Raw genomic sequence first — 25,405 nt, 5'->3', positions numbered from 1 at the left:
TTCTGAACAAAGAGCTAAAATAAATGTGAATAAAGAACTGACAGATAACCTACCCACCCTCTCTTGATGGACACGACTTCCGGTCCTTAGGTTTTGCAGTGGTTCAGCTGTTCATGAATATGGTCTAACTGATTACGTGATGTGGTGGACTGTTGCTGTTTGTTTGCTCTAATGGTTAAAATACAGGTTTGTATTTGGTTAAGCCCATGGCTGTGATGGTATTCCCCAGTTGTCTGAGGGGGAAGGAGTTATTTTTAAGTGAATTTACAGCAGCTCGGAGGTGGCTTTCAGTATGACTGGGGATCAGAGGATAAGCCCCTCCCCTCTGGGATTAAAGTTTGCCGGCCCTGCCTACACAAGGGAGAGGTGATTTCCCAGGAGTAAGGAGTCAAGGACTGCCCCACTCTGGACCACCAAGAAGGAAGCTTCACGGTAAGTGAATACAAATCTTCCATTTCCCCCCAAAATTGTGCACACAAAGCATCCTAAATTTAAAATTATGATACTTCTGTATATAGCATTTTTATTCTCAGTCTGTATAATGAGTGACAAAAACCTCTCTTTTAACCCATACTTGAAGTTGAGCTGTTCACAGTCAAATGAAATAATAGGTCATGCTTCACCAAAATAGATGGGAATTTTGTAACTGGCTACAGTGGCTTTTACATCCAAAAAACATAAATGAAACAGGGCATGGGTGTTTGTGTGTGTCCTCATGCATGTGAGCCAGAGATCCTATTAATAGTGCACATTCTTATACAGGAATGTTACCTTAGCGAAGAAAAAAACTAGGGTTGCCATCTCTGGGTTGGGAAATACCTGGAGATTTTGGGGGTGGAGCCAAAGGAGGGCGGGGTTTGGGGAGGGGAAGGGTTTAAATTCCATAGAGTCCAGTTGCCGAAGCAGCCATTTTCTCCAGGTCAACTGATCTCTGTCGCCTGGAGATCAGTTGTAATAGCAGGAGATCTCCAGCCACCACCTGGAGGCTGTATCAATATAAAGACACTCCGTGAATGAATTACGAACAAAAGCAGAAAGCTTCTGTTGTGCAAAACAATTCAAACAGTTTTAAATCTTTGTTAAAGTTCAACAAACCCTTATATATTCTTAAAGAGCTAGGATCAGAAAGTACTTGATACAAAGGGAAAACTCAAGTAAAGTCCACAAATCCTTTGTATTAAGACAAACTTCAGGAGAGCAAAGGTTCTGCGTCTTGTAGGAGCAGCACGTGTGCATCGCCCTTCAGACCTGCACTGGCACACAAATTGTTCCCTATCAGCATTTTATCCTTTGATGTGCATTAACAAAGAATTGATGGAATGTAGTATTTTGGCAAGTATGCTATTTTATTTTGATAGGGTGTTTTAGCTGTGAAGTAACGCATCAAAAGAGGATTGATTCATCATGACTGTAACTGATCCATCTGCTTTTTAAAATGTAAAAGTTTTTTGCCATGTCTGACAATGTACCTCTAAAACAAACAAATAAAGTGTATACTGGTTATAATCTGCAACAGATTGCCAAGGCACTTTTCAGGGAAAACAGAGAAAACCCATTTATTAGAAAAAACAGTATAACAGAAATATTCTGTGGATTTTCCATGGAAACCTGAAAACATGGGAAAGCATAGTGAAGAACAGCAGTGGGGAAAAGGACAGATATCAGAAATCCTTCCTGCAGATATGCCTGTTATTACTCTGAAAACTAAGCTTCAGTGGGCAAAAAGAAACTGCAATGAAAGAGGCTTTCAAATACTTAATCATTTTATAACCCATGCAGTTTTTTCCCTTTAATTGCTCAAAACAAGATCAGGACAGGCTGTGAACTTAAAACTTTTCTGCCATTGTAACCTGCCTTTCTACCATTATCTTGCAGGACTATCTGCCAGGCTCCCAGAAATCATGTCAGTAGGATCACATTCATCCTCCCCAGGAGGCCCTAATGGGATTATTAGAAGTCAGTCCTTCGCTGGCTTCAGCGGTCTTCAAGAAAGACGATCCAGGCAAGTACTATCTTCAGAACTAAGCTTTCATTTTGTAAACAAACAAACAAACAAAACCCACACACACAAAGAAAAAACGCTTAGGAAATCAGCCCTTTCTATTCCACTGTCATCTATACAGCAAAGGAAACCTCTGTTATAGATCTGAAAATGGACAAAACATTGCTGGTGACACACAAACCCAAACAAAGGAAGAGGGAAGAAACAATCCTTTCTTACCAGAGTATATCTCCTTGACTTTTCCTGTCCTTTGACCTTAAGAAGATTCTTCCTCTGCTCCGTTATTTTTGAATGTTTACACGAGTGTCAATTAAAAGAATATCCATCTTTGCCTCCACAGTTAGACTTTGTCCCATTACCTCTGATTCAGGTTAAATAGCCCGTTTTATTCAGATCCAGTTGGACAGACGTGTTGGTTCTGAAGGAAATTTGTTTTTCAGGTCCAATTTGGTTTAGTTTGATGTATTCTCTTTGGTATGTGTGAGGACATCACATATTGTTTACAGCCACAGTTTTCAAGACTGGGATAGCAAGCATAGAAACAATCACATAAATAAAAAAGGCCTTTCTTGGCTTAGAATATAGATTTTAAAATTATTTTTAACAGATACCAATAGCCTAGGGTTGCCAGGTCTGGGTTGGAAAATACCTGGAGACTTTGGGGGTGGATCCAGGAGAGGGAGGGGTTTAGGGGGGGGGACCTCAGCATGGTACAGTGCCATAGAGTCCACCCTTCAAAGCAGCCATTTTCCACGGTGGAGCTGATCTGGAGATCAGTTGTAAAAGTGGAAGATCTCCAGGCCCCACCTGGCAGCCCTACAATAGCCCAGTTAGACTTATTCCAGTTTTTGAGAGATCTTACCTGTGTCCTTTTGGTCTTTACTTCTGAGACAGATTCTACTAAGGGAATGTAATTCAAAAAAAATTTTTTTTTAGTTCGATAGCAGATAGTCAGGAAGGACATGATTATTGTTTTCATTGTATATCAAAGAATATTATCATTTTAGTAAGTCATATGTGGGAAAATTTCCATTCTAATAAATTTTGGAACACTACTTCCAATTTTGCACTCTTTCTGGAGGAAATTAAAATGGTAGTTTTTGGAGTGCCCCCCCACCCGAGGCAGCAGGAGAAGGGAGGGAGAGGAGGAGGAGAAGAGGAGGAGGAGGAGGAGGAGGAGGAGGAGGAGAAGGAGACTGGATTTATACCCTGCCCTTTACTCAGAGTCTCAGAGCGGCTTACAGACTCCTTTCCCTTCCCGTCCCCACAACAGACACCCTGTGAGGTAGGTGGGGCTGAGAGAGCTCTTTTCAAAACCAGCTCTGACAGAACTATGGCTTGCCCAAGGTCATCCAGCAGGTGCAAGTGGAGGAGTGGGGAATCAAACCCGGTTCTCCCAGATTAGAGTCCACACACTTAACCACTACACCAAACTGGAGAGGAAGCAAGGCCCGGCTCCCAGGTGGTCCATGGTGCCCATTGTACTTTATTTTCTCTGGGCGGTAATTTTCTCTGGGCCTTTTAAACTTTGAGGGGCCAGTTTGCCAAGGACCAGCCAGGAGCCAGGCTTTGCTTCCTCTCCTTCCCTCTCTTCCTCTGCTGCCTTCCTGACACAATTCCCAATTCCAATATTATTGGAGGTGGAAATATTAGAATTAGGAACCATTGGGGTGACCTTGCCTAAAATCTGGTATTGTTGATCTAATCTGATACAAGAAATATGACACATTTTACTGGAGCAACAGTATCCAGTTGTGTGCCTCTAGAATCTACCTCTCTGGTGCTGCAGCTGTTATCTCCGATTTGTCCAACATACAATGATGGCTTAATTTAAATGATCCTCAGCAAGAAGCTAGTGCTCATAATTGTCGTGGAACTTTTAAAAATTTAGGCTAGCTTTAGTGGCCAGTGTTAAGCTCATTCCAAGCTGTGGCAGTTTAAGGCACAAACTACCACAAACCTGCCGCAGCCTGCACAAGCCCCATTTAAATAAATAGGTTTTTTAAAGAGTGCCTGTTTTGGATTATGCCCTCATTTTTTTATGATAATCAACATCCTGCCTTAACCAAGGAAGCTAACAGCCAACAAAATCCACAGTGCAACCGCCATTAGGTACAGTACAGTTATAAACAGCACTACACAGCAAGTAATTAAACTGTTATCAAGATGTTCCCATTAACTTTTTAAAAATTCCTTGTATATGCAAGATATGTTTTAAATCTGTCATCATCAGCTACCTTTATTGGCATCACAACAAAACATAGATCATCAAGGGATAAAGGGTACAACCTTTATTGCTGGAGTTGAAACGTTCCTCTCCTCTTAGTGGCACAACATAGAAATTTTTGCACCAAATCAGTGATCTCAGAGTTATGGGAAGATAGTAAAAAAACCGTCTTGCAAACATCAGATTGACCCTTGCGAATTTGTAGCAGAGGCTCTAGATATATGGCACGAATATCACAGTAAAACACACAGTGCAGGAGAACATGTTCAGTACTTTCTATCTGTCATTACCCTTGCACTTGCAGTGGGGCAAGCTGTTTTAAGCTGTATCTAAATAAAACAAATGAGGTGGAATTGTAAAAGTATTTAGAGGTCTCAGCAAGTGGGGTATCAAATGCTGGCAGCTTGTTGTGTCATTGTTGACTCAGACCAATTAACCCTAAAATAGTCCTGTGGGAGGCACCACAAGAAGCAAACTGCTTTTACCCAGGAAAGGTTAACTTAAGGAAAGCTCTTTAAGTGATGCTTTTTGAGATGAAGAGATTCTTGTGGTTTACAGCTCTCTCTCTCTCCCCCCCCCTTCCTGCCCCACACTCTTAATGTTCTTCTTTTAGGTGCAACTCCTTCATTGAAAATTCCTCTGCCCTCAAGAAACCCCAGGCAAAAGTGAAGAAGGCGCACAATTTGGGGCACAAGAGCAACAGCACTCCTAAAGAGCCTCAGCCTGAAAGGATGGAAGAGGTTTACAAGGCATTAAAGAATGGACTCGAGTAAGAGCTTGACTCTCTGAAAGAAATAAGAGTTTAGTGTCTGATTTTCAACCAATGCATGATGTTTACTAGCTCTGAAGCAGAAAGGAGCTCTTGCTTATCTAACAACTTGTGACTGATTCATGCTGACCTTAGTTCCATTGCATCTTTTCAGTCCAGGTCATCTTATGGTTGCTTCGTGAGGTGTTCAGCTGTATAAGCGCTAATGCTACGAGGGGACACTGTGTCAGTGGGCTTAGAAAGGCATAACTCTGCCTTGAGTGCCACTGTAAGAGAAGTGGAAGGAAAAGTAGTTTCTGCTTTGCCTCAACGGACTTTCTGTCAGCCTGCCTGTGGCGGGGAGGGCGGGGTAAAAATTGAATAAATAAATAAGAAATTAAGGCCCCGGTCACACGGAGAATTTGCCGTGCAAAAGGCACGAATGCTGGGCGGATTTTTGGGGTGTGATCACACCACAACATCTGGCAAGCATAGTGCACCCATGGCCAACCCGTGGCGTGCCGCCGAAGATGCACAGTTAAAAAGTACCTGCAAAGATCTACTAGCAAATGGTTTGCCACGGGCTGCAGATGACTCGTTCGGTGTGATCGCACCGGCGCGCGCCTATTCCCTCTGGCTATCCTCTTTGCAGCGCACACCGAAGGATGAAACCCTGGTGCACTGCCGTTGCGTCTGATCACATAATGGCGGATCAGAATGTGACAGCGCAAATAGCCACCACCACCACCCGTGTTTTCCGGCATGTGTGGCCGGGGCCTAAATAAGGTTGTCTGCTAACCTACCACCATTTAAGTACGTTGTTGCTGCAGAAAAGGGCTAGCCTATGCTAACTCTCAGGTGCTTTATTTTAGCCCATGCCAAGATGGTTGTGTGTATGTGTGGTTGTGGCTGTAATGTGGCTTTTGAGATGCCATTATTATTTCCCATGTACTGGGATGACAAAAGCCTGTTGTGACAGGTGGCAGTACATCTGCACAACTGGTCTGGAACAGGCTGGAGTTGTTGCCACATGGTATAGTCCTGTTGATTGGCCCCATTCATAAACCCAGATTCAGGGTTGCTTGTTCCCTAGTAGCTGTCTGATTACTGTGCTAGAAGCACACTCACAGTACTGTGACTCCGCTTGTTGGGATTTAGGCTCTGACAGAGTGGAGAAAGGAATTTCAGTGTATAGGGGGAAACTTCCCATATATTCTCCTCATTAACAGCTTGTTCACAGAGGGGCATCTCCAGAGGGTTGTTCTAGTTAATTATAGAGACCCTTTTATTTGGTAAGCAGACTGGAGGTAACCAGGTGGCTCTTTTAGAACCTAACTCCACTGAAATTAATTGAAGCTTTGCAAGAACCATAAAGTGGTCAGATCCCCCTGAAATTGCACGGTCATGCTCCTGTGTAGTTCACATTCATTTCAGTGGGGGCTTCTATGAGGACACTTCCTGGTGGATTGTGCCTTAATTTTTCTTTAACATGGTTTGTTCAATCTGTTCTTCTACTTTTAGAAGAACCTTCCTCCACGGAAGAGGCATGTACTGCTGGAGCACAGCTCTGCACCAGAGAAACGCTCCGCTGTTAGCAGAATAGAGATACAGGATCCCACTAACTGGGCTGGAGTCAAACCTCATTTTCTGCTAGTGGAAGGACACTTCCACTAACAGAGAAGGAGGAGTGGCTGGATGACATTGTTCCCAGCGTTGTTCCCATGGGGACCTTGGACCCTTGGGGGGGGGCGGGGGGGCTGCAGGAAGAAGGGAGGGCAAGAAAGTTCCTCTCTGATGTGAGCAGCATTCTTCTCACAGTACTTTGGGTTCAGTTTACTGTTTGTAAATGTGTTACATGTTCTCTGCATGCAAGGGTGTGGTGAGCTTAGAATCAGATACATTAATTACACAATCAGCAATTTTTGAAAGTGATTTATAGTTACATTTTTAATTTCTAACAAGTTATAGAAAAATTTTTCAAAATTAAGTCAGATGTTTAGTTCAAATGGAGCTGCGGTGGCTCAAGTGGTTAAGACACTGAACTGCAGGCTGTGGAAGGTCGGTAGTTCAGCAGTTCGAGACCCGAGTGTGCCGCATGACAGGGTGAGCTCCTGTCTCTAGTTCCAGCTCCTGCCAACCTAGCAGTTCGAAAGCAAGAAATGGCAAGTAGATAAATAGGGACCACTTCAGTGGGAAGGTAACAGCGTTCCGTGCGCCTTGGCGTTTAGTCATGCCGGCCACATGACCACGGAAACATCTTCGGACAGCGCTGGCTCTTCGGCTTTGAAACAGAGATGAGCACCGCAACCCTAGAGTCGGATTCGACTGGCTTTCGAGCAAGGGAACCTTTACCTTTACCTTTTTAGTTCAAATAAATAAATTGGCTATTTGAATATTAACAAAATGATGCTTCATTCATGCATCCCGAAGTTGCATCCTTTTTCGTACACCTTTTGTTGTTGTTCAGTCGCACAGTCGAGTCCGACTCTTCGCAACCCCATGGACCAGATCACGCCAGGCCTTCCTGTCTTCCGCCGTCCTCTGAAGTTTGCTCAATTTCATGTTCGTTGCATCTATGACACTGTCATACACCTTACCAGTATCTATATTCATATTATTTTGTTTTCAGTTTCATAATGTAATATAATTGGTACTTTTATTATCTGATTTAGAAGAGAAGAAGATGGCACATTGGGGAGAATTTGGTTCTAGCCATGGCTTCATTAAACTCATTTACTTGCTCACATAATTTGTGGCAAGCACAATATTTTGGGAAACAGATTTTGCCTTTTACAGAGATCAGAAACCAGCACTTAAATACTGAAATGTAACAGACCTGATGCTTCTGTTTTTGGTTTATGTTTACAGTGAATATCTAGAAGTGCATCAGACAGAGCTGGATAAGTTGACTGCTCAGCTAAAGGACATGAAAAGAAACTCACGCCTGGTATGTCTCATCACAGAGCTCATGAGCAGGGACTGGAGTTTCTCTAACTAAGTTGGTGGCTCATGGACAGAATTTAAAGCAGGACTGAGATGCTGGAATCATGCTATTGAAAACAAATTACACTGTCAGGTTGCATACATTTGTTCAAAAGAGTGCTTGTGTAAAGAATTTACTGACTGATAGAAATTTTTTATTTGAGGAGAATATTCATATGAGGGTCTTTTCAAACAGTCCTTCTTCCCTGAAATGTGGGGTTACAATCACCAGCAGAATTATGCTGTCTCACTTAGGGACATTAGAATTAGCATGACCTATACCTGACCAATACTGGAGCACCCATCATTAATCTTGTACTGTTCAGTTTTCTCATCACATGTCTATTCAAAGCGGATCCACTCTGACATTTTCTCCCCATCTCTGATAGTAATCGTCTTGTGTGGATACTTGGGCAGTTCTTCCACAATGTTATTCATAGGAAGCCCATTTATGCCAGACATAGGATGATGATGAAAGAACCAAAACCTTGCTCATCCATTTCTCTAGTCTTCTTCCATGATCTATCAAGGCAAACACATTTCAATACATGCTGCAAAGGGTGACTGACAGTGGAGAAAAAGTAACTTTGTGAATCTGTCATAATTTTTCCTACGTGAGGAGAAATCTGTTGGACATGAAACAGGAGAGATCATTCACTTTTTAAAATGTTACCATCCAGCTCTACTAAATAAATATAAAAAAAGGAAACTAAATTTTTTGTAGTTGCTCACTGATCACCGTAACATGGGTTAAAACCCCTGTAGCAATGAAAGTGTGTGTGTGTGTGTGTGTGTGTATGCTGTCAAGTTGCAGCCAATGTATGGCAACCCTGCAAGGTTTTCAAGGCAAGAGACGTTCAGAGGTGGATTGCCTCTACAGAGCAACCTTAGACTTCCTTGGAGGTCTCCCATCCAAGTGCTAACCAGGGCTGACCCTGCTTAGCTCCTGAAATCTGACAGGTTCAGGCTATCTAGGTTAAGGCATTATATTATAACCCAGGAGAAAACAGGCAGGCAGAGCAGCAGATTCCAGGTTCCTAAGATCTCCTTTTAAAAGGAGCAGGTAGTAGGTGATGTGAAATACTTCTACCTGAGGCCCTGGAGAGCTGCTGCCAGTCTCAGCAGACAACTGTGACACTGATAGACCAATGGTGTGACTCCATTTAAGGCATTTTTTTGTGTTCCGCTTTCACCTAACATGAGTCATCAAAACAAGATTAAGAAGTCTTTTATTCTCTACCCAGACCAAATAGTTACTTTTCTGTTTTGCATAATAATTTTATGTGCACTTATTCAGTGGGACCTTAATTTGTGCTTTTTTCCATTTTGCATAATAATTTCATGTGCACTTATTCAGTAGGACCTTAATTTGTGCTTCATTTTGGCACCGTTTGATTTTGGTACTGTGTCTAGCCACATAATGTTTCTTTCCTTGGAATAATGTCTTCTATACTAATTAATCTTTTCAATTCATTCATTACAGGGGGTGCTGTATGATCTAGATAAGGTAAGTTGCCCTGTTGGTCCATTGTACCACAATAAATAGATAAGAGTTTAATCCCTTCTGGCAGCAGAGCATATGGTTAAGGTGCAGTGAACTTAGGCAACCCGCCTGAAATTGTGCCAGAGTTAAAGAAGAGTATGGGATCAGGCTGTTGATCTTGAGTCTTTAAATCATTCCATCTACAGCAGCTACTTTCTGGCTGGAAGAATGATTTCAAAAAGTGGCTTGAAGACTGTGGCCCATGGCTTTTGCCATGTAGTGCAGCTCAGTATTGCTCTCAGTAAATACACAAATACCCAATATTTAGAACACAACATCACTTTAGTTTAGAGAGAACTGAACAAAGCCTGGAAATGAATTGCTTGTATTAACCTAAAGGCCTTGTCTGTAAAAACAAAATCACAAATGTTTTTTTAATTTATTTTAGCCAGTAGAATGACATTTAAAGTTTATTATACTGTTCTTATATCCAAAAACAAAAAAACACTTGATTGAAATCCAAAGTGCTTGTAAGGAAAGATGGTGTTTTGAAGGATGAAGTGGTTTAGGTAGCAAGTTGTACGAATGTGCAGATCGGTTGTGCTGATCATGGTTGTCATTCTTCTCACTCTAGTAATTTTTAATTTCTTTTATAGCAAATCAAAGCTATTGAAAGATATATGAGAAAGTTGGAATTCCACATCAGCAAGGTAATCAACTATCCTTTCATCTTGCCTCCCACTTTGTTCTTAAACTATTTATCAGAAGCTTCTTTAGTATTATTCTGTATTCTGCAGAATACATTCCCACAAAGCATCTCTTCAAATAGAATTAGCTTAGGATATATAAGCACTGTTGTGGGGGGCATAAAATAAGATAAAGTTCAGCCTGTGAAGGAATTTACTGGAAATACTCAGCGTTGCCATGACACAGTAATTGGGGGCAGCTTTGTGTGTTTATAAAGGAGTAGGGGAATGGAATTACACTTCCAAGCAATCTGGGAAAAGCACACTTGCACATCTTCCCTATACTAAGAATATGCGTTACCTCTGTAGTCCTAGTCCTTCTACATTGCTTCTTAGTTTTCTGAGCCTGTTGCCTGTATTGACTTATACCTTGACTCTCAGTGAGACTATAAATGAAGTAAATGAATAAATAAGTACCCCCACCTTGATAGATATGCTGGAGAGAGGGTCCATCAAAAATCATGCATGCATCACTAATCTCTGTGTGGCACAGCTTACAAAAAGTGACACATTCTGTCCTGTCATTTGCTCTGTTTCCGGGCGGTAAATCTGCCGTGGAGCTAGCCCATTTGTCTTGAAGGAGAAGAGTGACTCCTTGACTTGAAGCATAGTAATCAATGAAATCCTAAGTATGTGGCAAGATCTATTCAATTCATGGTCTTATGACATCTGTTTTAGTCATAAGAGACTGCCATTTTGTTATGTCTTTCCCAGTGTTTATGAAATGATTTGTTTGTATCAGGGGTCCACAGCGTGGTGCCTGCCAACACCTTGCCAGGTGCCCACCAAGGGTTTTTGGAAGTGGGTGGGGCCAGGTAGGGCTTCGCCGGGCAAGGCTATTGACCGGCTGTTGGACAGCTGATTGGTTGCACATATTTTTTATAATGGTACTTTGGCAGCAGCTGCCACCATGGTAACACCCCTCTTGAAGAAGCCATCTTTAGATCCATTGGATCTGGCCAATCTGCCCAGTCTCGAATGTTTCATTTCTGAGCAAGGTAATTGTGAGAGCAGTGGTGGAGCAGCTCCAGAGTTTCCTGGATAACACGTCGGCCCTAGACCCATTCCAGTCCAGCTTCTGCCCTGGCCATGGAACAGAGGTGTGTTTGGTAGCCCTCACGGATGATCTCTGCAGACAGCTGGACGAGGTGGGTCAGCACTGCTGTTACTATTAGATCTGATGGCAGCGTTCAACACAGTCGACTATGGTTTGTTGGCTCACCGCCTTGCTGATGTAGGAGTTCGTGGGGTAGCCTTGAAATGGCTTACCTCATTTCTCTAGGATTGGAGACAGAGGGTGGTGCTAGGAGAGAGGGTGTCACCCCGTCACCCTCTGGTGCATGGGGTCCCCCAAGGGGTGATCCTCTCTCCTATGTTGTTCAACATCTTTATGTGCCCTCTCGTCCAGTGCGGAGTTTGGGGCTGGGTTGTCACCAGTAAGCTGATGACACCCAGCTGTACCTGCTGATGGATGACTGGCCAGCTGTCACCCCTTCTAATTTGGCTGAGGGATTGGAGGCCATGACTGGATGGTTGACACAGAGCTGGCTGAGACTGAATCCAACAAAGATGGGGGTCCTGTGGCTGGGTGGGGGTGACCCAAGGTTGGGGTGCCAACTCCCAGCATTTATTTATTTATTTAAGTATTTTTACCCCGCCCTCCCCGCAAGCGGGCTCAGGGCGGCTTACAGAGGGTAGCGTGCCACTAACACCAGCACCAACCATTAAGAGCTTGGGTGTGCTGCTGGACACCTCATTACCTATAGAGGCTCAGGTTGCAAGGGTTGCCAGGCTGGCGTTCTTCCAGCTGCACCAAGTCAGGCAACTGGCCCCCTTCCTCTCTAGCCCTGACCTTGCCACAGCGATCCACACAACAGTCACCTCAAGGCTTGATTACTGCAACTCACTCTGGGTAGGACTGCCCTTGAAGCTGACCTGGAAATGCAGCGATGTGGGCACACACAGGTACCCCAGTGATGGCACACATTCAATTAGTCCTTCACCAGCTGCATTGGCTCCAAGATGAGTACTGGATCCACTTCAAGGTTCTGTTTTTGACCTTTAAGGCCCTGAATGGACTAGGGCTAACATGCCTGCAACCTGCAGGACCACCTCTCCCAGTACATCCCCCACAGAGCCCTGTGCTCAGAACATCAAAACCTACTGGTGATCCCTGGCCCAAAAGACATCTGGCTGTCTTCAACTAGAGCTGAAGTTTTCTCAGCCCTGGCTCCTGCCTGGTAGAACTCTCTACTTGGTGACATCCGTGACCTGCGGGACCTAGCACAGTTCCACAGGGCATGCAAGACAGAATTGTTCCACCAGGCTAATAGTTGAGGACAGAAATGGCCTTCACCATGTTTGGCCTACAGTCATCCTTTGGAGGGAAAGAAACAACATTATACGCCATTGATGTTTAGCTGATGTTGCCTGATTTTATTGTAATTTAATTAACTGTTTCATTTTTACCTTTTGTTTAATAATGATGTACACCGCCCTGAGCTCTCTGGGGTAGGGCGGTTTATAAATCAAATAAATAAAAAGGATCTTCACTGTGTGACTGAAGTTAAGCTGTGTAATCATTTTGTGGCTGGCTCTGCCTCCTGCAGCCCCCATTTTGTGACAGAACTTTGTTGCTGAGCCCACCATTGCCATGTCAGAATTCCACAGGTGCCCGTGGGCTCAAAAAGGTTGGGGACCCCTGCTTTAAATAATGATACCGTCTTTTTTATGGGTGGAATCTTTGTGCATAGAGACACATTAAATGGCCCAGTGTCAGTGAAGGCGTGGCCATTAAAGGCCAGGCCACCCTATGCTAGTAATGGCGTGCAGGTTTTTGCCTACATTTCACATGTCCCCAAGTGTAGCACTTGATTTTTCCCTGCAGCAGTATCTAACAATATAGATCTGTTGTCTACCTTCACTTAATGGTCTTATAGTAGGGCATGACATTTTTTCATTATTCCCAAACTCACACGTCAAATATTCACCAAGAAAACAGATTCCAAATAACATGTTCCCTGCCAGCAACATTTTGTGCAGTAGTGTACTTTGTGTTCAAGTCCCTCCTACTCAGAACAAAATGATTTCAGTGTTCTAAAGAGTGAGTTGGTACAGAGCTAAATCCTTACATAAAAGTGTTCAATATACCAGCTTTCTGTTCTGTAACACCAGCTTCATGTGAGGCAAGGTTTTATAAGGCAAAAACATGAGATAATTTTTTAAATTGGAAAGCAACAGAAGATTTCGATTATATTTATGCTATCTTTCTATGACAGCTGAATCTGAAGTTGAATTTTGAACAGGAAACAAAGCAAGGGAAACAGGAAATATAGTTGCAAATGACAGGTCTGTACCATAGCAGATGGGTTTGTGGTGTGTGTGCTCAGGAGAGAGCGAGAATGTTATTCACCACTCTTGTTAACAGAAGTAAACAGCAAATGACAACTATTTATAGTAGCTCTTTAGAATGGAGACAGACAGCCTGACCTTCAAGGGTCATACCACTTAAAGCCTTGTTAAATTGATTTGTGAATCTGCCACTAGTGCCGAACTTTGAGAACTGGTTTAACAATAAAAAGAATGTTAACAGATATATGTATCTCAAAAAAGGTTTTGGTTTTTTTTAAATAACATTCTATTAATAAATGCAAAGAAAAATAGCAATTAACAAAACAGGTAAGTTGGAGTATACAGGAAAAGAGTGCTAGAGTTGCTAAAAATAGTATTACATTTTCAAAGTTACAGTATCAAGTTACATTTTTCAGATCAATGAGACATTCACATCTTACCATAGGTTTAAGTCATTAACTGTAGTAGGGATTTCACCCTGATCAATTAAATAATTCACAATAGGGAACCAAATCATAGCATGATCTAATGAAGATTTGTATACATCTCTTCCATCTACATTTTCTGTTATTTTTGACATTATATAGAACTTCCAAAGTTTTAATACTTTTTCAGTTTCCACAAATAACAAAGGAACTAAAACCAATCCATTTAGAATTCACATTATTCCAAATATAAAGTTCATCTTCCTAATTTAACAATTATTATCTTTAACTAGCATTCTTTCACTCCAAATTTATCTTCTTCATTTTCAGCCAGTCGTATATTATTCCCCATCTCTTCCAAAAATCTTCCTCTGGCTTATTTTGTAATATTATAGTCAATTTGTCCATTTCAGCTATCTCCAATATCTTGTATTTGAGTTCTCTTATTGAGGGTATATTTTTAGATTTCCATCGCCTTGCTATCAATATTCTAGCTGCGGTTAAGAAGTATGTAATTATTTGTGTATGGTTTTTTATTTTGTCCGGTATCATATTAAGTAACCATATTTCTGGTATTAAAGGGATATTGATTTTTAGGACATCCAAAAATATTTTGGCAATTTTTCCCCAAAATTTCTGAATTTTGTCACACCTCCACCATATGTGGAGGTGCGTTCCTACATTTTTTCCACATCTCCAACACAAATTGGACGCTTTTGGAAAACACTTTGCTACCTTGGCAGGGGTCCAGTGCCACCTATATAACATTTTATAAATGTTTTCCTTATACGGGTAGCTCTCATAAATTTTAAATAATTCCATATTTTAGTCCATTGTTCTGCCTCTATTGGATGGCCAATCTCTTTTATCCATGCTAACATTGACGTTTTTATAGTTTCTTCTTGTAAGAAATCCTCTATCAACATGGTATAGAGTTTCTGTATAAGCTTATCACTGGAAGATAACCAGATTTTGTCAAAGTCATTTAAACTAGTGTAGAATCCTATTTTTTTATCTTCATTATACGGTGCTTTTAATACGTTTTTCCCCCACCAGGATAACTTTATATTATGTTTCAATAATATCTCATCCGAATTCAATTCAGCCTGTTTATTTAGTAATTTACCATAGTTTTCATTAATTTTTCCTACTTTAAGTGAAGGTTTAGCAAATGCCTCTATCGGAGAGATCCATATTGGTATTTTCATATAGTTTTTATATTTTATTGCGTTCCACACTTTAATAAGAGAGCTTCTAATTATATTTGTATGGAAATTAGAGTGTATTTTATCCTTCTTGTACCATAGGTACGCATGCCATCCCATTACTAAATCTGATCCTTCTAACGCCAATGTTCTAAGGTCTTCTAGCACTGCCCATTCTTTAATCCATACCATTGAAGCTGCGAAGTAATACAATTGCCAATTAGGCAATGCAAAACCTCCTCTCTTTTTGCTGTTCTGAAGGTATTTAATTTTTATTCTCGGTTTTTTTGACTGCCAAATGAAGTTATTTATAGTTTTCTCCAAATCTTTAAAATACTTATAATTTTTAAGTATTGGTAGGTTCTGTGCAAGAAAAAGGAATCTTGGCAAGATATTCATTTTAGCTGTCGCAATCCTGCCCAATAAAGATGTATTTTATCCCAGTGCTTTAAATCCCCTTTTATGTCTTTTAAGAGCTGTAGGTAATTATTATCATATAACATCGATGTTTTATTTGAAATCCATATTCCTAAATATTTCGCTTTCTCCACAATTTCCATTTTGGATATCTCTTTTATTCTTAGAATCGTTTCCTGTGGGCAATTTTTAGCTAAGATTTTAGTCTTTTGAACATTGATTCTAAAGCCTGCAAAGTTCCCAAATTCCTGAATATCTTCTAGTAGGTGCTTTAAAGAGTAATCTGGATCTTCTAATATAACAATCAGGTCATCTGCAAAAGCTTGTAGTTTATAAGTTTCACCTCTTACTTTCAAACCTTTTATCCTTTCATTGTTTCTTATCCTTTCAGCTAATGACTCAATAGTAAAGATAAACAATAGGGGAGATAGGGGACAACCCTGTCTAGTGTCTTTTTGAATGGGAATATTCTGAGTGGTCTCCCCATTAACCAGAATTTTGGCATTTGGGGTATTGTATATGGCCATTATCATTGTAAGAAAGTTATTCCCACATTCCCAGGCCTTAAACTTTTTTAACATGTAATTCCAATTAATATTATCAAATGCTTTTTCTGTGTCTAATAGAGTTAATATCATTGGCTTCCCCGGATGCAGTTCATAGTATTCTAACACATTGATTATATTTCTAATACAAAATACAGAACTTCCAAAATTTAGCATGCCAATGATGTTGTTGAGGACTTTTAGTGTCTTTCCAAAATAAGGCTACTGCATTTTTGGCTGCTGCCACTGTTTCTTTTTTAATGAAGTGTCATTGCGCTATTGAAAAGATAAACTTTTACATATACAGGCCTACCATTTTAACCACACTGTGTGAGATCCAATACTTCTTTGAGCTGAGTGAGTTCACGGAAGTGTTGTTAGGCTTCTCATTCCCCCAGTAACCATCTGTATTCCTTCCCAGCCCTGTGTCCTGTGGCACTTAGGGCTACAGCAAGAATCATCCTCATTTCCATGGCATGAGTGGATTAAGTTCAAGCCTCATACAAAGAAAGAAGGGCAACACATGTTGTGTGCCCCCTTCTGGCTGCTGCTCACTTTGCTATATAGCAGCATTTCCCAACCTGTGGGTTGCAAAGCCTCTGAAAGTGGGTCTCAGGCCAGCCCTTCCTAATGGTTGCCCCGCTCCTTTCCATTGTTCCCTCTGTATTTTGGAAAGCAAGATCTGACCTTGGAAACAGTGTCTTCTGAAGTAAGGTTGCAAGGTCTTACCTTGCCCAGAGTGGGGAACTTTGGTGGCATTCCAGGGGTGGGCGGGGACATCGTGTGACGTCCCCAATGCAATGAAGTCACCCAGGAATAATGTCATCATGCTAGGGATGTTGCGTGGGGAACGCTCTGGTATTTGGGCGAACTCTATGGGTTTTTTGGCCTCAAAACTATAGACTTTGTCCAAATACCAGAGCATCCTCACGCAACATCCCTGGCACAATGGCGTCACTTCTGGGTGATGTCATTGCATCAGGGACATTGCACAGTGATGTCGCTGTTTGGGGGTGGGGCATTCCTCTGGCCAGCAGCAGGCTGAAGCCCCGAAAATCAGGGGTTTCCCCGGCACCACTGGGGGAATGGCAACCCGATGATGAAGTAAAACATGTCCTAATGGTTACTACAGTGAGTTTCTTAGAATCTTGGGGGGGGGGTTAGAAGAGAAGGAGAGGGTGGTCAAAGGCTGCATATGTCGTAATGCCACTTGGTTGGGGCGCCTAGTGGGGACAACTGTACTCCTTGTGTAATGGTGGTTTTCAAGAACATCCGGTCAGCCATTGCAGAAAACGGAATGCTGAACTAGATAGGTGCCAAGATCATAGTTTTCCTAAGGCACCAAAAACCTTGGGCCAGCCCTGGATGGGTCATACCATGTAAATTTGGTCTTGTGGGTCACCATACCAAAAATGTTGGGAATTGCTGCTGTATAGAACACTGTACTTGTGGAATGGTAAGCCAACAGAAATTACTTCCATAACGTCAACCTGCTTATGAAAGACTTGGATGCAACCTATACATGCCCTGTTTACTGTACAAGAGATTTGGCCACCATGTTCTGATCACAGCCAAGTTAGATGAAAGGCTATAAACAGCCTGGAAGTTTCAGTTAGTGCAAAATACAACAACCAAACTGCTACTAGGTTTAATGAAAGGGCCCATATTTTTACCTGTCTGTGCAGCTGCACCAGTTGTCTACATACTTTCTATACCAAGACAAAGTGCTAGTTGCTAAACAGCTTTGAACCAGGTACTGAAAAGCAATCTCTACTCCCAAACATAGCTTGTCAATGATGAAATCTTTCACCTGATGTCTTGTTCCATACTTTGATTATTTGGGTTAAGGGGATCAGTAACGAGCTAGAGTGGGGAACTTTATTTGGGTTAAGGGGATCAGTAACGAGAAAAATTGGCCTTTCGGGTTATGGTATCCTGATTTTGGACTGATCTCTTCTTGTCTGATATTTAACTTGTTAGATTTTTGGCTTTAGATGGAGACTTGTGTATTAATTCCAGCGTTTTGCTAAATTTGTACTTTATATGATAATTTAAAAATATTGTTATTAGCTGGTTTTGAGTGTGTATTTATGCTTTAATGTATGTGTAGTTTGTAGCCAACTTCAGAGCTTGCAGGCCAAACTAAATTTAATGATGGGAGTTCTGTTAATGAAGTAGGGTTTTCTTTCCTTTTAAAAAGCCAGCATGCATGGCCCCAGTTTGGATCAAGATCATAATATGGGGGAGGTAGGATTAAGGCTCCCCCCCAAATACCATTTTCCTGATGTGAAATGGTCCCACAGAGCTGCTATTTGCCCCATGGACCTCCTCAGGGCCATTTTACATCAGGAAAACAGCCTGGAGAGGAAGGCTTAACTCCCTCTCCTCTTTGTGTTGTGGTCCTAGTCCCAGTCAGGATCCCCAGACACCTGCTTTTTAAAAGCAAAAACTCTTCATTACTCATTCATAGAACTCCCAAGGCCCTGACACAGCTGAGAAGAGTATGGGATATAAAGTATTGTAATAGTAATATTAGAGGTATTTACTGGCAGTTAGTTTCGATGCTCTGGATCTTCTTAAAATCCAAAACAGAATAGGAAATGGGACCAGGACCCCTCATGAAGCACTTGTCACTTAAGTACTGTCTTTTGTAGTTAGGTTATCCCATAAGTAGGGATGGGCACGAACTGGGAAAATGTGGTTTGTGTCGGTTCATGGTTCGTGGCTGAACTCTGAAGTGAACCCTGAACTGGGAGGTTCGTTTACAAACTGAACAGGTTCTTGGTTCATGGCACCACAAACCCTGTTGAAAGGGACTGTGGCCCCTTTCAGTGGGGGTTGCAGAAAGTAAAAAAAAAACAAAAAACAGCTGAGCAAGGGGGAATGGCCTGCTTCCTGCCACTCAGCTGTTTCAGACTGTCTTGTGCAAATCCTTTAACATTTAAAGGGAGTGCGCAAGAAAGCCTGAAACACAGCTAAGCAGCTGGGACACTCTCTGCTGCTCGGCTGTTTTTCGGGCTGTCTTATGCAGTCCCTTTAAAGTGAAACAGCTGAGCGGGCAAAGCATGCAGCTCCCTGCCACTCAGCTGTTTTTGCAACTTTGGAAGGGGACAGAAAGCAGGGGTTTCTATCCGCAGGGATTTCTATTCTGCTCTATCCACAAACCACCACGGATGGCTTTATTTATTTGTTTGTTTGTTTGTTTGTTTGTTTATGGGATTTTTATTCCGCCCTCCCCAAATGGGCACAGGGCAGATCACAACAAATCGAGTCAAAGACCCGTTACAATAAAATCACATTAAAATTAAAAAAAAAAACAATAAAATGGTAGCAGCAATCTAAGTCCCTGGAAGTTCATGACGATAGGAGAGGAAAAGATTTGGGTTTCGATGTCTAGTTTTTATTCAGCTGGCCGACTTAGCCATGATCACTGCCTGTGGAGTGCTCTGTTCTGCAAAAATTATCATCAGGATTACCAGCACTGACCCATAAGCCCTGATTTAGAAGCCTAAGTGTTCTCCTTTGCTATCCTCTGAAGTAGCCTCTTCAGAACAACACAATGGCATACTAATGCTCTGCCTTGTTCTGAGAAATAATTCAAGGCTTCAGAACAGACAATCATGGGTCCCAGATAAATACAGACAACAATAGTTAGAAATCTGCCTGGCTGAAGTGCCTGGCAAATCCTTTGTTGTCATAGTCAGCTTGCAAAGAAAATGCTGTTGCTGCAATGAATTGTTTCCGGAACAAAGACATGGCATCAATCCTAAAGTAGTTTACACATAGATCTGTCTAAAGAAGACATTTAACTTCCTTCGAGTAATCTTTGATTTTTTATTTCAACCAGGCCTCTGTTTTTTTTCTACCAGGTGGATGAACTCTTTGAAGCCTACTGTATCCAAAGACGGCTCCGTGATGGTGCCAGCAAAATGAAGCAAGCCTTTGGGCTGTCCCCTGCCAGCAAGGCAGCTCGGGAGAGTTTGTCGGAAATCAGCAAAAGCTACAAAGAGTACACAGAGGTACGTACGCAACGATCTATTGAACATACTCCGTGCAAGGTTAACTTTGCCACTGGTCATTGTGGAAACACTGACTCAACTGCAGACGGAAAACAGATTATGGAATTTTTATAGGACAGAATTCCATACCCTCCAATTAATAATCACTGATAGTAATTAGTTAGTTAGTTTATTAATACGGTCAAGCGACCAGCCACTATAGAATACTGATAGTAATTAAAGAACTGCAGTGTGCACCTTTCGTGCAGTCCACTGTCTATAATGTGGCCATCCTCTTGTGAACACAGAGTTCCAGAGGAACATCAGGCTTCAAGCAAAGCCTGTTAAGCGACACTGAAGACACTACGTCTGATTTTTTTTCTCACACTAAACACGATTGGCTAGCCCAGGGATCCCCAACCTTTTTGAGACTCCAGGCACCTTTGGAAATCTGAACACAGCGTGGTGGGCACTGCCACAAAATGGCTGCTGCAGGAGTCAAAGCCAGTCACAAAATGGCTGCTGCAGCTGGCCTTCAATCACACTGTAAAGATCTTTGTGGTATGGTGGCAGTTGCTGCCAATGCAACATTTGTAAAAAACTGTGCAGCCAATCAGAGGTCTTGCTGGGCAAAAGCCCCACCTGGGCCCACCCACTTTCTAAAAATACTTGGCGGGCACAAGGAACCATGTTGGTGGGTACCATGGGGACTCCTGGATTAGCCTAACAATTTTTAGTTCAAACTATGAGTGTCACAGAAATTTCTGTGGCACTCACTGTGGCTGAAAAAGTGTAAGAGAACTCCCCTGTGGGTTCCACTGAAATTTTTTCAATCATCACTTCAGAGCAGTGAGGTGTAGGAATCTTTTCCTGATGGTTAAGTGGAATAAGGAGAGGAGAGTTGATCTGCTGGCCGGAAAGTTATTGTAGAGAGAAGCAGCTGGAGGAGTGAAAACCAAAAGCAGGAGTACTGAGAGGGCCGAAGCTTGCTCTGGTCTCAGCCCACAGCAGAAGTCTATGTGGCAAGCACATCAGTATATATGACATGGGCGATACTGAGTATTTCACAGTGCATAAATGCACTGAGAAGCCACCATTAATGATAGCTTTCCAGACGTCTTGCTTGAGATTTCAAAGGAAAGATTTTTAGGCTGAATCCCAAAGGCAGAAAAATGTTTGCTTGCTCCAGTATTTCACAACTCCATGAAGACATAAACCTAACTCAATGGACATTAGGAGAGACAGTTGGACTGCTGACTCCCTGGACACTGAATGTCAAGTTTCAGGGGTCCAATCCCATCACCCATTGCCTCATGACCTAGAGTTCCTTCCTTTTCCTCTCCTGTGGGCTATTGTTTGAGGTTGCCTCAGAAACAGGTATAATTCATCTTTTATTTAACAGTCTTTGGATATATTTATTTAACAGTCTTTGGATATATCACTCTTCTGTTTTCCCACACAGAACATGTGTACTATTGAAGGAGAGCTGGAGAATCTAATGGGGGAGTTCTGTATCAAGATGAAAGGTAATTGGCTTGTCTTTCCTCTTTCCTTTTCCTATACAAGCAAGCAGATCAAGAGCTTTGGAAAGACTTGAGAGCATGAACCAATTTAGATTTAGAAGCGTTTACAGTGCACTCTCCAAAGGTCTGCCCCTTTTGTTATTAAAGCTTCAGAACCTCTCTCTGCCTTGCTCCCAAAGTGAACAGAACCAGTTGTGTATCGTGGAATATCAAGCGTTTACAGTGCACTCTCCAAAGGTCCTTCCTGTTGCTTTGAAGGGATGTAGGGTAGTTAAATTATATCACACTTGCATCTCAAAGCAAAAGCACTGGCATAATAAGTGGATGCTGCAACTTTTGTCTATAATTTCATATGTCCTTAATGGATTAACCGTCTTTATTTATTTATTTATTTATTTAATTTCAACATCTTTAGACCACTTTTATCACAAAGGGATCCAAAGCAGCTTATAAACAGAGGGGGGTAGAGCTTCTGAATTAGAAACAAACAAATCTGGGCAGGTCCAGATTCGGAAAGCTATTTTCACAGTTGCTAGGCTGTGAGCTCAGGGCTAAGAGCCAGGAACCCTTCAGTTCTTGGCTTTCATCTCACACCTGAGGATTCATGCTTCTGGCCCCATCCAGGTGAAACGCCTGGAGAAAGAATAGAGAAAAAGTCAGCCTGGATGCTAACCTGCTATAGCAAGCCAATTGAGGGTCTTCCTCAGTTTACTCCTCTGTCATAGCCTGGGATTTTGAATGCTGAATTATTTCCCAGACTTTATCAAAGTTAAACATAAGAGACAGCTGTCTTTAAAAATGTATCTAGAAGTCAATCGACACATAATATATTTTCCAACTTAGAGCTTTCCTGTTTTAGTCAGTGTTGATCCGACCCATCAAATTAATATGTCTGAGTGGAACAAAGACACCTGTTTCATAAAGAATCTTGTACTTTTTGAGAACAATGGTGAATCAGTAATGAATCACTGAGAACTGCTTTCCACATGTGCTTCACACTCACACACAACACACACACACACACATGCCATATCAGTGTGATGTAGAACTCCTTCGAGGTATTAAGTTCTTTGTAAACCACATGAACATGTGTTTATAAATAGCAATGTCATCATAGTTTACATCAGTGGAGGTGGGTAGCACTGGCATCTTAATCCTCCATTAAGGTAGCCAGATTCCTAGAGGTATGTCATTCTGTTTCAGGCTTTTTTGAGCCCAGCATCTTTGAATTTGAATAAATCTGGCTACTGCAAACAGAAAGCGACTGCTCCTCCCTTCGCAGACATGCATTTCCATTTTGCTGCCGGCAAACTAAAATATCCAAGCCTCGCAGTGCTCGCAGTGTGAATTAGTTTTAAGACGCGTTGCTCTTCAGAGGACACAGCATAGTAACTGCACTCAGGGCTCATAGTACCCGCAGAAGACAGAGATCATCTTGTTCTTTGGCAGCAGTGCTGGGACATGGCCTCCTCCTGCCCCAACCCAAACTGAAGTTGTAAGTAGCCATTGTTGCAGTTTCAGCCCTGGGGTGAAGCTTCTGCACATGCAGAAGTTCTGCACAAGAAGTGTCCCTGAATCTTATCCTGAGGCCTGAAAAGTTAGTCTTCCCCTGTGTTAGCACAATTTCCTAAGATTTCCCTTTAATTGGGTTAAACCTAGTGCAGCCTCAGGAACTGTGGTGGCTCAAGTGGTTAAGACGCTGAACTGCAGGCTGGAAGGTTGGTAGTGGTGCTGCGTGATGGAGTGAGCCCCCACCTCTGGCCTCAGCTCCTGCCAACCTAGCAGTTCGAAAGCAAGAAATTGCAAGTAGCCCCATCGCTGGCTGCCAGATAGGATCCGGCAACCCTACCCTTCCCAGGGTAGGGTAGGATAGCCCAGACTAGCCCTGATCTCGTCACATCTTGGAAGCTAAGCAGGGTCAGCCTGGTTAATATTTCAATGGAAGACCACCAAGGAATCCAGGGTCGCTATGCAGAGGAAGGCAATGGCAAACCACCTCCATTGGTCCCTTGCCTTGAAAACCCTACCGAGTCACCATAAGTCGGCTGTGACCTGATGGCACTTTACACACACACACACACACACACACGCAGGAACTGATGTAGGGTTCTTGTGCTGTCCAGTAATTTGAGAAGCTGAAGCTGTAATCATAGCAGCTTATGGTAAGAAGTTTCAAAGTTATGAAACTCTAGCCTTACAATTATACTTTCATTGGGCTAAAATACCCCCTGCAGCCGCTCTGCACTAGGATGGAGAAAGGACAATTTTGGTCTGTGGGGATGTATTCAGAAGTCCCCATTTTCACTGGCTCACATTTTTTTTCACTCCTGCTTCTATTTGCTTGGAGGTATATATATATTTACAGTAGCTGTCAGCTGTGTGGGCAGCAGAGAACAAGTTGGCATACTGAGGCATCAAAAGAGAGATGGAGCCAGCAGCAGAGTGCTAGTAAATGTAAATTATTTATAAATAATAAATAAATAAGGACGTGGGAGGTAATATGAGCCCTGCAGAGGCCTGCTTTGTTCTTCTACCTTAGGAGCAGAGTGGGAGGACGGCAGAATTGGAGATTTACTTTCATAGGCAAGGCAAGAGTTCCTCTTGGCAACAGGAATAGAGCTACTGGCCACAGCTGTGTCAAAATATATTAGGCCAACCCTTAGTATACTGGTGGCTTTAACAAATATTATATGACAGTGGAAAGGAAATCAGTTCCTGTGAATTTAGAATACCAGCACTTGGGAGATCTGAGCTCTGTCTCTGGAAGTGACACAGAATTCCTGTGACAAATCTCTCTTGATTGAAACAGAATATCTGATGCTCAGGACCCCTGTGTGAGTACAAGGTTGTTCTGTGCAGTACTGGTTGAAATTGTGTTACTGCAGTCCATTGACACTGTCGTTAGTTAAACTCTAAATATTGGGGCTGTGTTTGCAGTCATCACTGAAACCCAGTTTGCCCCTGCAGTAATTTCCACCTTACATGTTAGCACTATATCATTTTTGCTCTCAGTATGAGAGTTACCTTAAAGAGCAATCTGAAGCCGGTCTAATCCGAATACCACTTGAGTCTGTTCAGTGGGGCTTACTCCCATATGTATTGTGTACTGTGAAAAAACATTCTCTGCTGCCTTCTTCGAAAGCTTATGAGACAAGGGAGAAACCTCTGTCCCCTCTAGCTAGCGTTCATTTTTAAGCTCAGATGAATTGCCGTTGAAATCCCTGCACAACTGTGAAGTTCACTATGTAGCTTTGAGCAAGTCCCTGCTTCTCAGACGCACAGACCTCAAAAGATTGTTGAGAGGCTGAAACGCTGCTCTGAGGTCCTTGGGGACGTGGCGGGATGCAGGGTAGAAAAAGAAAAGAATAATTATGCATCAGTTTAAAACATGGAGTGGCTGGTTGTTGCATGCTAATAGATGAAATTGTGAAGTTCCTAGTTGTAGGAATAAATGATATTTTTTTTAATTTAAAAAAAATGATGCCACCTCTCCACAGGCCTGTGGCATCTCACAAAATAAAACAATGCAATAAAATCATAAAAACAACCAACATGAATCTAAAAACAGCATTAAGCGTGATAGCCACAAAACAGCCATTAGATGCAGGCCAGAAGAAAAAGATTTTTTTAAAAAATGGAACAGTCTAACTAAAGCCTGGGTAAAAAGAAACATTTCGGTCTGGTGCCTAAAGAACAGTAAAAAAGGCACCAGGCAAACCTCAGGGAGAAGGGCGTTCCAAAGGTAAGGTGCGA

The 25,405-nt window shown here is 42.1% G+C and overlaps 1 protein-coding gene across 1 annotated transcript in view; it reads left to right on the top strand.

The window, feature by feature from the left end:
• Positions 1-25,405, top strand: part of FAM65B (family with sequence similarity 65 member B) — a 114,575-nt gene that overhangs the window by 55,895 nt on the left and 33,275 nt on the right. Inside the window, exons 2-8 of the mRNA XM_015414727.1 lie at positions 1,876-2,002; positions 4,843-4,998; positions 7,846-7,924; positions 9,443-9,466; positions 10,099-10,152; positions 20,001-20,150; positions 21,592-21,655. Coding sequence (XP_015270213.1) covers positions 1,902-2,002; positions 4,843-4,998; positions 7,846-7,924; positions 9,443-9,466; positions 10,099-10,152; positions 20,001-20,150; positions 21,592-21,655 — 628 coding nt within the window. The 5' untranslated portion in view covers positions 1,876-1,901. The remainder of the gene's footprint in view (positions 1-1,875; positions 2,003-4,842; positions 4,999-7,845; positions 7,925-9,442; positions 9,467-10,098; positions 10,153-20,000; positions 20,151-21,591; positions 21,656-25,405) is intronic.

This window comes from Gekko japonicus, unplaced genomic scaffold (assembly GCF_001447785.1).
Source record: "Gekko japonicus isolate JY-2015 unplaced genomic scaffold, Gekko_japonicus_V1.1 scaffold1433, whole genome shotgun sequence".
NCBI classification, from domain to species: domain Eukaryota; kingdom Metazoa; phylum Chordata; class Lepidosauria; order Squamata; family Gekkonidae; genus Gekko; species Gekko japonicus.
This window is presented reverse-complemented; position numbering and strand designations above follow the sequence as displayed.